Raw genomic sequence first — 13983 nt, forward strand, 5'->3', positions numbered from 1 at the left:
TACGTTGCTGGTCGAGGAATGACACCATAAAAATAGAATACATTTGAAAGAGCCATTCGCATTCTTTAACAGCGACTCGTTTACATTTTCCTGGAGAATATTCTACATCTTCTCGGCACTCTAATGAACCAGAACGAAACGAGCACGTCTTCGACAGACATCGCCTCGTTCAGTTAATTGAAAACAGACGGAGGTTCGCGCGAGAACGTCGAAATCGATAAGCTGGAATTTTTACGGGCCTCGCTGGTCGACGCTCGTAATTCCCTTCTGCCACGCGAATATTCAAATCCAGTTGGACGTCGTCCGACATTCGCGTCCGGAAATCTGACCGCCACTGTCGGGAAGTTTGACCCCCGAGCGTTAAGTTCGGGCTGCTTATGCTCGGCCGAAAAATATCCCCAGGCTATCCGAACCGTTACAAAGTTTTAATTAAAGCCGCTTTGTTGGGCGTTCCGATTACACCGTCCGCCATTTTCTGCCTCCCCATCCCGTTGTTTCTTTTCGCCGACGCTGATAAAGGCCGCCGACACGAAATCTTTCCGCGAGATACAATCATCCGTGGGCAATTTCTGAAATTGTGCCTATTAAACCGTGTCTTGGGATTTCGCGGAGTCATGCAATCGAAATTTTTTGTTCCGCACCCTCGTGTACACGCTGCATGGTGAAACCGTCTGGTCATTTCTGCAACATAATCGTAGAACGCTTGTTAGAACGAAAATAGAAGGGTGAAACGTTTCTTTAATTAAAGCTGAAATAACGCGGAACAAGAGAAAAATAAAGAGAAAAAATGGGACGAACAAGTTTTTATCTGAAAAATATTGATCGAAATTGACGAAATGAAGAAATGATTTCGAGACGATCGATATTATGCGGAAGAAAAAGTTTCAATCTCTTTTCCAATTATAAAAGTAACGATAAGACATTTATTCTGATTTTTAACCAGTGTTATTGTTACATTTGCCCTAAGTAACATATAAATTTATGGCTGTCGCAGATATTAATAGACTTGTAAGGGTGTATATATACGCCTTTCGTAGACAAAGGGTTAACACGGAATATGACAAAGAGAGTCTTTTCTTATTATTTTGAAAATCGTTCGACATCACCCGGTGAAATCACTGTTGCTCAGAATTCGTTCCAATATCCCTCCGAATGACGCCGGGAATATCTGCTGTCGAAAACCGCGGTGAAAGATGGGTCGCGTTCGGCCGATCTCCAGGGAGGGTGGCAGTGAAACCTCGATATTTACACGTCAGAGGATACAACCCGGCCAATGTACCCGCAAGGCTGTCGCCTACGGGGAGTGTCTCTTTATTGGATAATAAATAACCTCTTTCATTTATAAGAAGGGGATAAAGTGCGGCCCGGAGTGTGTTATCTGAATAGGTCCTGTGTGCACCAGCGAACCCTTTCGCGCGCGGTTTCTCCGCGGGGCACGGATAACGTGGGATCACGTGCCTTTAATATTTATTTAATGCCCGGGACGTTCCAGCTGGCTCGTGTTTTCGTCAAATTTGGTGATCGTCGTAGCGGCAAATCACCGCTTGTAAATCACCTTGCGCACTTCTGACGTTGAAACATGACGCGGTGGCGCAGAGGAAAAGCTTGCTTTGCGAATAGGAAATTTCTACTAGAAATTATACGTATGCAACTAATGTTGCAAGGAATCGTCGTGTCTCGTGATGTTCTTTGAAAACGTGTCGCCTGTTCGATAAGGATCGTTTGAACGTTAAAATCAATTGCTACTACGGAATTTATTTCACGAATTTTTTTAATTTTACGGAATTTTGCAAATCTGTGTTTCTTGTATTCTACACCGAGTGTTTTTAGTTTTACTTTTACAGTTTTATCGATTTTGATTTCTTTAAAAAAGACATCACCGATAAATAGTGAAAATTAAATAGATGTAACAATTTACATTCTTGCTTGAATTTAGTAGATTTGTTTTGTCGGTTTTGCTTTTTATTTTGCATTCCTTTCTACTTTCAAACGATGGTTGCAGTAAAACATCTTTTATACGTAAAGCAAATTTAGGTGCAACTTCTTTCTATAAACGGTTAAGATTTAATTAATTTAACGTATTAGTTCCTTAATTTCTTCCGTCGGTATTATCTGTAATTTCATTAATTTTATGATTAAAAGTACTTATAACAGCTTGTTACAAAATAAAATTTGGTAGTTGACTTTATCGTAGAGCGGATATTGCCTAACTTTTATCTCGTTTCCAGACCCTTCGCCATCAAAATTAATCGTGCACTACACTGGTTTACCTACTTCAAAACTTTTTTTATGCGGGAGTTAGTGCAGAATAGGTTCCACGATAAATTCTGCAATAATTCTTATACTAGAATAGAATAAAACATTTTAAACAATAAACGTATCTGCTAATGGTACACTCACTTATCAAATAAAATGATGAATAATGATAAGATAAGAATGAAAGGATTTTGTGTTTGTGCTCATACTTTCGACTGATATATGCGATTAATGATTTAAACCAAATGGTTTATTTATCAAATAAGATATTGTTGGCTATAGAATTGACCGCCCTAATTCAGAGTTCATCGAGCTTCCGTTCAAGAAACGAACTTACGTGCTCTTATCCTATCAATTCGCAGCTTCTCAAGCATCAAGCCAGCAAATGGATGGAAACAATATGCGTCACCTGAACGCCGATATTCGCGCCCCGGCGAAAGCTTTCTCGATGGCAGTTCCTCGTAGTTCGGTTCTTGCAGGATATCCCGCCGTAATTTTCGATAGACCGAGTTTATGGTTCCAGTGGATCGTAAAGTTAAGGCAACGACAGCAGTGGATAGGCGGGGACAGAGAGCGCTGGAGATGCAGCAAGAACTGAAACGGACGTGTCGGCAGTATAACAAATCCGGTCTCCCATTATAGCGTTATAATGGCAAACTGCACGAATCTATCTTGTGTTCCGGATCATATCGAGCCTGGAGCACGAAGCTGACACTCTTTATAATATCCAACTTTCGTGGCTTCCCATGATTAACGAATCTAGAATGATTCAGTTTATTGCCTGATGGATAGGAAGCATCCATTTGGACCTAGACTTTAATAATTGTTTAATTTAAATTTTCAATACGTTTCATTAAGGTCTGTAGAAAAACTATCGTACGTATTTCAACGCATTAACAAATGTATCGAAAGAAAAGTTTTATAATTTGTGGATTTTATGGGTTGACGAATATTCTTTGTGAGAAGCATATCTAAAGTAATAAAGTGTGAAGGTGAATGAACATAGAAAGATTTTTCAGTACCCTTTGGATAGAAACGAAAGGAATGCCAGTTACGAGTCAATGTCTCTATCGGTGATATTGCATCGAGTAAATAGAGTATTGAGTAATCGAACAATAATGAGGTTGCATACATTTGCAGTAGAAAAGACCAGAGGAACGTTGCACAAACTTCTATTGTTTGCCCACCGGAAACTGCGATGAATAAATTGGCCAGACTGCTTCTATAATACTATGCTATTATTCTCTATCGGCGATACACATACGTAATGTACACTAGCGTTGAATGCACTCTTTATGCGGTTTCATCGACCAAGCAGTTCCATTAATTAACTCGTAGCATTTGATAGCATTTGAGCTATCAATATAGCATTTGATAGCTCATTTATTCGTATACATACATCTTACTTCCGTACAAGTTATGTTCCGTTCGATCAAATCAGACGGCTATCCATCTTTAAGCATCATTAGCTTAAATCTTCTCTTCATCAATTGCAATTAGCAGACGACGAATAAAATTTCTCTCTTTTTCTATTAATTTTAATGAGTTTCAAATAATATATTGATATTCGTAAATTTTTTCTATCTTTTCAATGCTTCCAATTTCTTCTTCTCATTTTTATCACAAATAAAGTTCTCCATATAATCGATACAAAATATTAATACATAAGGTCTAATATGATAAAAAATTTCATGGATTTAATTTGATGGATTAAATAGATTTAATGGGGGAGGGGGGGATAAAATTCGATTTTATAATACTAAATTTCATGTTAGTACAGTAGAACCCCTGGCGAAGATGATGCCAAAGTAAATAAACAGTTAAAAATAAAAAACAGTTGATAAAAGCGGTGGAGTGTGCATTATTTTACCTTTCACGAAAGGGCAAACGCTTCTGACATGTGATTCGAATTTGTTTGGAAAGTATGTTCGTCCAAAATATGTACAATCATTTCTTTCTTTCTCAATAAACGCCTAAATAATTTTTCCAACAATAATTCTATCCAAACAGCGCGGATTTGTAATTTTCACGTCCCCGAACATGGTAATTAAAAGTTATGCTCAAGTACTCGGGCTACTATTTAAACATTTGATTAAAAACTTTTAACGAAAATTCGCAGCCTCTGTAGCAATATTGCGGGCTTCATGGTCAAAAGAATATGAAAAGGGATACTGTATTCAGAGTTTCCGCTTCAAACTAATTGGTCGTGTTTAATTAAGAAAGCTTTTCAAGCTGCCCCAATTTTCTGCATCCGGTCGGTTCTTAGGAACTTGTCTAGCCTGTTTTCGATTTCCAGGCTTGCTATAAAATTCTCTTCGCTTATAAATGATCGGAAATTCTCTTCGCTCTGAAATTGTTCCTTTCTACTTCAACGTACTTTTGTAATACAATAAACATATTTGTATACGAAGGCAGCAGTTTGTTAAGAAGTTTGAAAGAAGAGACACTGATTCTAGTCCATGTACATTTTAATATACAGGGGTCATTCGAAGTAACTTTTTCCTTATCGAAAATACAATCCGTGGCTTTGTTTACAAGTTGTCAACGAAAAGCAGCGACCAATGAGAAGAGAGATCAGCTGGCGCTAGGCGACCGAGCCAATGAGCGGAACCGGGCTTCGTTCGCAAAATTAGTTTGGTAAAAATAAGTGTACTGTAATTGAATAATCGTAGAATCATATGTGTCCAAACACGAGCGAAACAAGAGACGGAGGAGTTGTGCATCGCTTTTCAATTTTTAACGCCGCACTGTAGCACAACCACGAATAAATCGTGGATTTCTATGTAAAACTCGGCTCAGGATCTAAATTCGTGACGCAGGCATCCTTCCATCGGCTTGCGCCTCGCGTACCAGCCACACGTTCTCCTAGCATTTTTAGGGATTGCGTTTTATCCGCGGGAAGAGCGACGCGTTTCTCAGGAATCCTCTTTCGAGCAGTACAAACACGAAGAGAGGTGACGCTGCTGGGGGACGAATAGTATCTTCCTTTTAAGATGCCCGAAAGGGTCCACCACCCTGTCCTGCCACCCCTATAATGTGATAAGTAGGAATTTCGTTTCCTGCTTCACGCATTGCGTCTTGAGAAACTCTTTTCCCCCAGCGCTTCCTCCTTTCGTCCCTGCGTCGAGCAGAATGTCACCACGTCGGGCCGTGCCCAGAATTCACTGACATTTAGTGAATAAATCAGCACTTCTAAATCGATATTCACTAGGAAATTAACGAAATTGAAGTAATACATTTTCTTATGTAGAATTTGACGCTTTATCCAAATTCCAGAGGAAATATCAACGATTTCTTTCAAAAAATTGAAGGTGACAATCGTATCTTGATGAAAAAGCAAAATACCTTGGTTATTTTAACCAATGCAAGAAAATGATGCTAACAAAAGTTATAGGGTTTAAAAAGATACATAATAGAATATAAATGGTATTCCTGCTAGTGGAGATATAGAGGAGGTACTGAAGTCAACTTTGTTATTTCAAGTGGCATGTCCTATTTTTTATGTTCGACATCGCTTATTATTGATTGGCGTTTTCTGAGTAATTAAGTTGCAATTGTCCCAAAACTTACCGTCTTTGAGATATTTAATTTCTCCTCTCGCGAAGCTATTCATGTTCGAAATGTCGGCCATCTATAGCGTTGTAACGTTCTAGTTATTTCTAACTCTTGCGTCCCTCGCACGTTTTTATTCTTGGAATAACTTAGAAACAGTAAGTTTATATTTCTTTGGAGCGACGAAATTTAATAAATCAAGAAAATAACTATTAAATGAACGGAAGATATGTTGTGTGGTGTGTATATACAGGGAGATATTATTTTGTAATATTCTGCAGCGAAGATTTCATCTCGATAGTTCCGTGGAAACGTCGCTAAACCAAAGTCTTCGATACGGACCACCGTGCACCGGGAAGTGAGTCGTCGGGCGTTCCATGCGATTAAGAAAATTGAGCGGAGGAGAAATGCTTACAGTGCTTTGAAATCATTGCAGGAACTCGTTCCGTAAATGCTGATAGGAGTGGAAGGCTTGAATTCCGTGATTTAGTGCCGTCGTATTTCACTTTCATCGACGTTTCCGCGCAGAAAATGTAATACCTTCCCATCGGTCGATTGTTTTATATCGACGACAGGTGTATAATCAGTGGCGTCCTTATCTGCGCCATTTATCCGATCGCAATGCCGTCGGAAAGCTTGGTTTTAGGTCAATTCAACGATAACACCAACGGGAACCACGATATTTCATTTACGTGTTATTAATTATTCTAAATCTCGTGACTTCTGTAACCGACAGTCAACGTAGAAAATTTTACGCGCAATAATGGACAATTTGGAAAGAGGAGATTTATTCGAGCGTTGGGGCTCGTTTTTATAATTGCTGACAATTCGTAACTATTGAAACAAACCGCAAGGCTCGAATAATCGTACTCCTCTTCCCAAATTGTCCATTTTTCAGCGGAATCTGAGCGCGAATTAGGGAGAAATTACTGTACGTAGTTTATGTATTATTTAGTATATATTACTTAGTATAATATATCTTAGTCTTAGTATATCTATTATTCGATCACACAATTTTCTATTTCATTTAACAGTTTCAACTAGTGTTTTGCAAAAGCAAACGTTAATTTTGTTACCAACCATACGATAGTTCAGTTTTACAATTTTACGAGCTACCACCGGTACAATAATTTTGTGCACAGTAAAATTGCGTTATTTTTATTGAAAGATGCGTTCTGTATAAATTGATCCAGCATAGGTGATCCGTCCCTTGTACGAATAAAATCTGGCAGCATCTGTCGCACGGCAACAGCGAACCCTCTCCTGGTTCGAGACGTTGGCGGTACGCGCGTCGACATAGAAAAGAATAACAGGTCTAGAGAGAGAGTCTGCAGGCGTGTCTCTCGCCGCGTGACATCTGTAACAGCAAATTGACTCGGTCTGGATGCGGTCGGAATGGCTGCGCGGCCTTATCGCGTAATATTCGATATTAAAGAGAGAGGGCATCGCGGCGACGACACGCGGGGCCGCCGCAACGGCCGCGCCCCGGGAGAATATTAGAAACGGGGATGGCGATCCGCGCAGGAATGGATCCTACCCGGGTGTAGTTGGCTCGTAACGGTGCAACTAGTCTGCAGGGGTCGGCTGCGGCGTCTCAATATGGGGTCGCGGCCGTGTTCGAGATCGAAGAAAAACACGGAGATTGGATCGGCGCGCGCGAAAGCTGCAAGCCGGCATGAAGGAACCGGATAAAAGGGGACAGAACGAAATCCGACGCGAGTGGATCGCCGGTGACGAGAAAGAAAAGTATAATCCGCGGCCTGGCGTTCTACCGTGTCTCCGTGATGCATGTTCACGCTCCCGCGGCGAATCCGTTTTATTCGACGCGCTCGGGATGGATCGCGCATCCTTTTTGCTTTTTTCTTCCTTTCTCTCTCTCTCTCTCTCTCTCTCTCTCTCTCTCTCTCTCTCTCTCTCTCTCTCTTCCGCTCTCCCTCTCCAATTTCTCTCCATCGCCCTCACCCATCTCCTCTCTCTTTCTCTGTCTTACTCGCATCCTCTTCCTCTCCCGCTCTCTCGCTACCGTCGCGCTCTGTCTATCCATCGCATCCGCGCCCCGAAATGTTTCGTCTATGTTTAAGTTGCCCGGGAACAATATTGATTCCCGATGAAATATTTCGTTCGGAGAACATATTTTTTGACACGGCCGGGATTTATCGATGTCCTGCACGCGAAACAATTTATTCGGGCTCCATCAAGCCCCTCTTTCCTCGTCGCGACCGACACTGGGATGCGTCGAGATTTAATTGACCGTCCGCCAGTTTCCCGGACGGATGACCAACTGTATCCAGAAACTCGATTCTAAGACATTAAAACCGTACGGTGACCTGGAAAGCTGGTCTCCACGACCAAAATTCAATTTCTTGGCTTTGACGTTCTTTGACATATCGGGTGAGGCAGTAAGAACTGCCGACAATTTTTCTTTTAAAAACGATTTACAATTTTTGCACCAAGGTGCAAAAGTAGTTGATCTCCCTTTAAAGTAAGATTAGAAACGTGCCATGTAACTTCTTATCATCTTGCCGCCAACTTAAACTGTTCGCTACTTTGCTTAGATTTGATAAGTTTAATAACGCAGATTTCAATGAAATATGTTAGAAATTAGATTTTCAAAGGAGACAAATAAATATCTGAACGGATGTAGCCACGACTGCTGTTGGCATCGATCTTACCACGGTCAAATTTGACCAATTCTAGAGGGTGTCCCAAAAATGTCTCGTGATCCCAAAATGGACGGTTCTTGGAGTCATTTGAAGTAACTTTTTCCTTAGCTAAAATGCTACTAAATTGTTGCTAAATTGTTTACTTCGCTTCAGAAAAAGCAAGCGTGCGATATAGCTGCAACCGTTTCCCTATAAAACAAAATACGATGTAACATTTTTTTCGCACTGTACGTTTCCAACGTCAGAATTTCAAACGAATTAAGAATAAATCCGTCTCTAAGAATAAACCCGCCCTATGAGTAGATTGCGCCGGTCTGTAATGCAATCCGCCTACGCTAGGCGGATAGTAAAACAATGCGTCATTAGTTTTCATCTGGCCCGAGCAAAGCTCATTTACATTCGTCGATTCAAGTTACACCGTTCGGGAGTTTCGTGTAATACAATAGCAACACGGTTGATGAAGCCGAAATAACGTAGACCTCGGATTACAAACGCGTTAATACAAACATCTCGTCGGGCGGATCTCTCTGTTCCGGAGCGAAACAGCGGATTCGGAATACGTAAATTTCGTCTCCGCTGCATGGGTGGCACGGCCCTGTAGCTGACTACGGTGGCAGGCGGCTCGAAAGGGTGCGAGTGACATTTTATTAAGTACGGAGTTTCATGCTTAGAAGCAATTTAGACGTACACCGCGGAGCAGAAGTTTCATGTCGGCCCTCCGGTGTGTGCGAGGCAAATCGTTTGAATCTTGGAGAGTCGTGCCGGTGATTTAAAGAGCTCCCATTTTGGACCGGTCTCCCGGGACCCGCGAGTCTGCTTTGTAATCATGCGTCGTCGACGAGGAACGTTTTAATTTAATGCCCGCTGACGGATAGTCCTTGCGCCGCCGATGCCCGGCAACATTAAACAAACAGCGTATGGTTAACCCTTCGAGTGATCCACGAAATTCAAGAATCTGGGATAATATTGCCGATTGATTTTGTTTCGCTTTTATTTAATGGTTAAGCAACATGGTCGTTTTATTTACTGAAAAATGAAGAAATAGGCGAAATAAAATGTTGAACAAAGTTCTCGATTTGGGCGCGATTAAAGTTTGAATAAATGTTATTATATGTATAGAATACTTGTAACACAAAATCAAAGTTTATTAGTAGCGGTGGCAGTAATACAAAGTTGAAACATCAACCGGTTTAGAATACAAACGCGAACAGAATTGATTTGAAAATAAATGCATTTTCGAAAGCATCGATACAAAACCATATCCGACACCGATATAGAACAGCGAACGCGCGCGAACAGCTGTTAACGCGCAATCGATGCACCACCATACAACAAGTTCGTAGACAATAAAATCTCGCGTCTACGCAACGGACGTAAAAGCTGCGTTCCACGCGGAAACTTCTTTCCACTTCTTTCGATGTCCCACGGTGGGTAAGCTTAATCCAGTTTCAAAAATTCACTGCTGCTGAAAAATCAATTTCCCCGGATCCCGCGGGGTGCTCTTCGCGGAAATATAATCTAGCTGTTTAATCCCCACGCGATGCCGCCTCAAATTGTGCCGCTCCGAAGAATCACTGTCAGAATTTACATTTCCCGGCCGAAGTTACGAAACTTTTGTCAGCGCGACCTTCCGGCATAATACATTCTCGCTAACTGCTTTACTTTCTAAATTGGTCTTGGCCGGGCCACGGTAACGGGACTTAAACCGGGGACGAAAATTGTCGCGGTAAGTTCTCGCAAAGCGATCGTTAGGCATGCTCTTTTTTCTCTGAGAAAATCGAACTTACTAACTGCCACCAGTCGAAGCAACAGTGTGAAACTTTCGCGATGCAGCGAGGAGCAAAATTGAACCGATGGAAGCGCTTTTTGTGAAAAATGACGATTTACCAACGACAGCTTTAGGAAACGAAAGAAACTAGTTATATATGTTATACATTCGAACACCTTTTAAAAAGCAATAACTTGCTGATGACGACAGATGATAGTGGGACTAATCCACGAGACAATAACTGAAATGCTTTTTCTTAATTTTGCTCCTATTTGAAATGACAAAAGAAGTAAAAAAAGTCTCGCGTTCTCACAAACTCTTCTTCGTTACAAAAAACTATACTTTATACATTTAAATCGCATAAACAGTTGCAACATTGCTGAGACGGGAGACAAAAATTCCTTCCAGCAAGTTTTTGTTCACACCTCGCGTATCTCTTCCGTGGAAATTAAATAATTTACCTGGTCCCGGCGCGTTCGTGTTTTTATTTTGCCAGGGCGACGCGTGTACGTACGTAATCCTAAAATCCTCGTCCGCAAAGTTTCAGCGGAACGGCACTCGTCCCGACGGTTTGTCTCTGTCAGAAGCTTCATAGCGCGTCGCCAGCCGGCCTCGTCAGTTTTCTCGCGGAAAGTGGCAGCGGCAATTCCACCGTGCCGGAAACCGCGCGGCGGACGCTCGCGACAGCGACGCGACCCCTTATTGACCCCGGCTGATAGTCGCGGCTCGTTAGCTATCCGTATTTTCGACGCGCGCGAGCATTCGCACGCAATGGGGTTAATTAACTCGGCGCGACAATACTCCGCCGAAAATAGTGTATTCACGCTATTCAGAAGTTATCACGCCGAACGACGGACGCGCCGCGCTTTGAACGCCGGTATGCCCGGAACGGTGACCCGTGATTGTACCCAGTGTTCCAAACGTGATACAATCGCGTACATTATGTCATTTTGCATAGCGCCCGCATTATTAATCGATAGACAAGAGTGCTTGCGAAGCGGTGGTATGGGAAGACGATATTGTATTCGAATAAGTTACAGTAGGGTGAAGATGTAATTGTGCGAATATGGTTGCCGGCATGGTACCCCTTTGCGTATAGATAAACACTCGTGGTTTTAGATATTCGGTAACTGCAAGTAATCGCGTTAATTTAGCAAAGGAACTCTGAAGGATTCGATATAACTGACAGGTTTCAAGTGGATTAAAATCTGGAGACACGTACGAAGATAGCAACTCGTGCAACAGAGATTGGTAGAGCTTAGTACGATTCTTTTTTGACCGTTTTAACGCTTTCGTTCGACTTCCTTTTGCGCATGCGAACACTTATTAGAATCTTTGAATCACTTTAGAAACGTTATGGGCAGAATCGATTATTAAAGTAATTGTAGCCTATAGAACACTCGAGGGCTTTCGAAAATTACAGCCACGACCATAGATTAAAAGGCTCCACGATATAGTGCAGTTAGGAATACGTGAGTTTCAAAGAAGACAATTAAGTAATCAGAGAACATAGAATATCGATCTAAGGTACACGCCGTACGAAGGAAACGATCGCGATTCTAACAAAGATGGCATAATGTGTCTAGAGCTTGTGTCGTATAAATTATGCGCTGTCTCTGTCCGAAGTCATTGTCTTTGAAAGACGTCTTTGAAGTAAGCTCTGAATTAGAATTCTTATTGGAGCGCATATCGATTGTTATTATTATTATATTTAATAAATCATAATATTTATGGGAAAACATGAAGGCGGCATATCAATGCGACAGTCACCGTTACAACGTATAATTACATTAACGCGGAACAATGTAATCTTGGTGATAAATTGTACTATCATATGGCTAGTATCCGGTATCATTAATCACTTTGCAAATAAACGGTGTTTATTTGTTGCAGGCTATGGCCAACGTACGCCAGTGCGCATAACAACCTAGGCACACTCACAGTGGGTGACCAAGCGGAGCAACACTTTTTGGCAGCGATAGACGCCCAACCAGGACACGTGAACGCTCATTATAATCTCGGCCAACTTTACAGGTTCGTAAGTAAATCTGGTCATCTGTTTTGAACAGAGTGCCATTAAGAGGCCATATTAATATATATGTTATTATATTATTATATATTATTTATTATAATAATTTATAATATTAATATATATTATATTAATATTATATATATATATATATAATATTTAGGCCATATTAAATTCGATCTTGATTGGGAAGTGATGTCGCATCCTCTATATAGCCCCGACCTTGCTCCATCAGATTATAATTTATTTCGAAGTTTACAAAAATGGTAAAAATGTCAATAATAACGATAACCTCGAATCGCACTTGATGGATTTGATAAGGAGCGCGGAATCACATGAAGTTACCAGAAAGATGGCAAAAGGTCATTGAACAGAATGGAAAATATTTCAATGATTAAAGTTCATTTCTTGTATAGAAAAAATTGAGTTTTATTGCACATTCAAATACCGAAATTACTTTCTTGCCAACCCCTATACTTTTCAATTAATTTATTATATTCTAGTCGGTTGTGCATCCACCGTGTTCTGCTGGTGCATTTCGATGACTTTTCGAAAGTTACCTAGAAAACAATTCATTCATTTTCATAAAAAAAATGGCTGTATACAGGTTGACGTATAGCGAGCAACATAGAAATCAAGGATTAATCTTCGGAACGAATACTCTGGGGTCTAATGGAGTTTCCCGTCACACGGAATAAACAGAATTACCAAAAGAATTTCGAATCCCGTCGTGTTCTATTTTATTAACGGTATATCGGGGGGTAGACCGAAGTGCATATTCCGCGATAAATTTAGCGTGGCAAGATAATCCTGCCGGCGTAGTCGGAATTAAACTTTAATTAACACCTCATGTTTGATAAATTAAAGTTTAATTGGCGGGAGGAGCAAAGCGTGGGTGCGTAAACGCAAACGTTCGTTCCGTGCTCTGCAGAACTTTCTGTTCGTTCCGCCAGGAAAACATTGTTCATACGTTTTTCAATCCACCGAATGAAAAGAGTTCTCTTGTAAAATTATTATGATCCGTGCCTACACAGCCACCAATCAGAAACCCGTTGTAAATTCATTCATTCGCAAAAGATGGAACTGGTCGTTTCAATTATGTATTCCCATTGTCAAAATGAAACTGGATTTCGCTGCAACCGTTCCTTTCTAACGATACTATAACTCGTATTATTTCATTACTGGACGAAAAGTGTGGGTAATGCGTGGCGCATAAAAATGCGATAAAACGAAACACAGCCGTAAAGCCACGTTGCACATTCGGGTGGCTGAATTTTTCGCTGAAATGTTTATTTGCAACCCGCGTCGTTTATACAGCCGACAAATAGGTATTTACTTTAACAATTACGCCTAGACGTGATTTATATACGAATTAGTGATTTATATCCAATTATGCTGGTATCAGTGTTCACAGTCAAACAACGTTCGATGATTTAAACACGGAATATTTTTCTAAATTTTACGTACTTCCATAGGAGATGCGTTTTAAAAATTACTCCTTCATAATTAAAAAGAGAACGTTTAGCATTTTAAAATCAATTTGTAAATAAATGGAAACAGTTTCGGAGAAACATAAAAAAAAGTGCCTGCTGAGAAAAACACGGAAAATGTTAAACTCTCGTTAATTGCCATTTTGAACGTTAAACATGGAAGTGAATCGACTGAAATATGGGTTGCTTTTCACTGCTTGATGTAGGCAATTTACAATTTATACA

The 13983-nt window shown here is 40.7% G+C and overlaps 1 protein-coding gene across 2 annotated transcripts in view; it reads left to right on the forward strand.

Moving 5' to 3' along the window:
- Positions 1 to 13983, forward strand: part of LOC117224539 (protein O-mannosyl-transferase TMTC1) — a 285088-nt gene that overhangs the window by 249109 nt on the left and 21996 nt on the right. For both annotated transcript variants that reach the window (XR_013034148.1, XM_076524657.1), the window contains exon 11: positions 12133 to 12273. Coding sequence is in view for 1 of the 2 variants with exons in the window: in XM_076524657.1 (XP_076380772.1) it covers positions 12133 to 12273 (141 nt within the window). In the remaining variant the exon portion in view is untranslated. The remainder of the gene's footprint in view (positions 1 to 12132; positions 12274 to 13983) is intronic.

Source organism: Megalopta genalis, chromosome 9 (assembly GCF_051020955.1).
Source record: "Megalopta genalis isolate 19385.01 chromosome 9, iyMegGena1_principal, whole genome shotgun sequence".
Taxonomy (NCBI): Eukaryota; Metazoa; Arthropoda; class Insecta; order Hymenoptera; family Halictidae; genus Megalopta; species Megalopta genalis.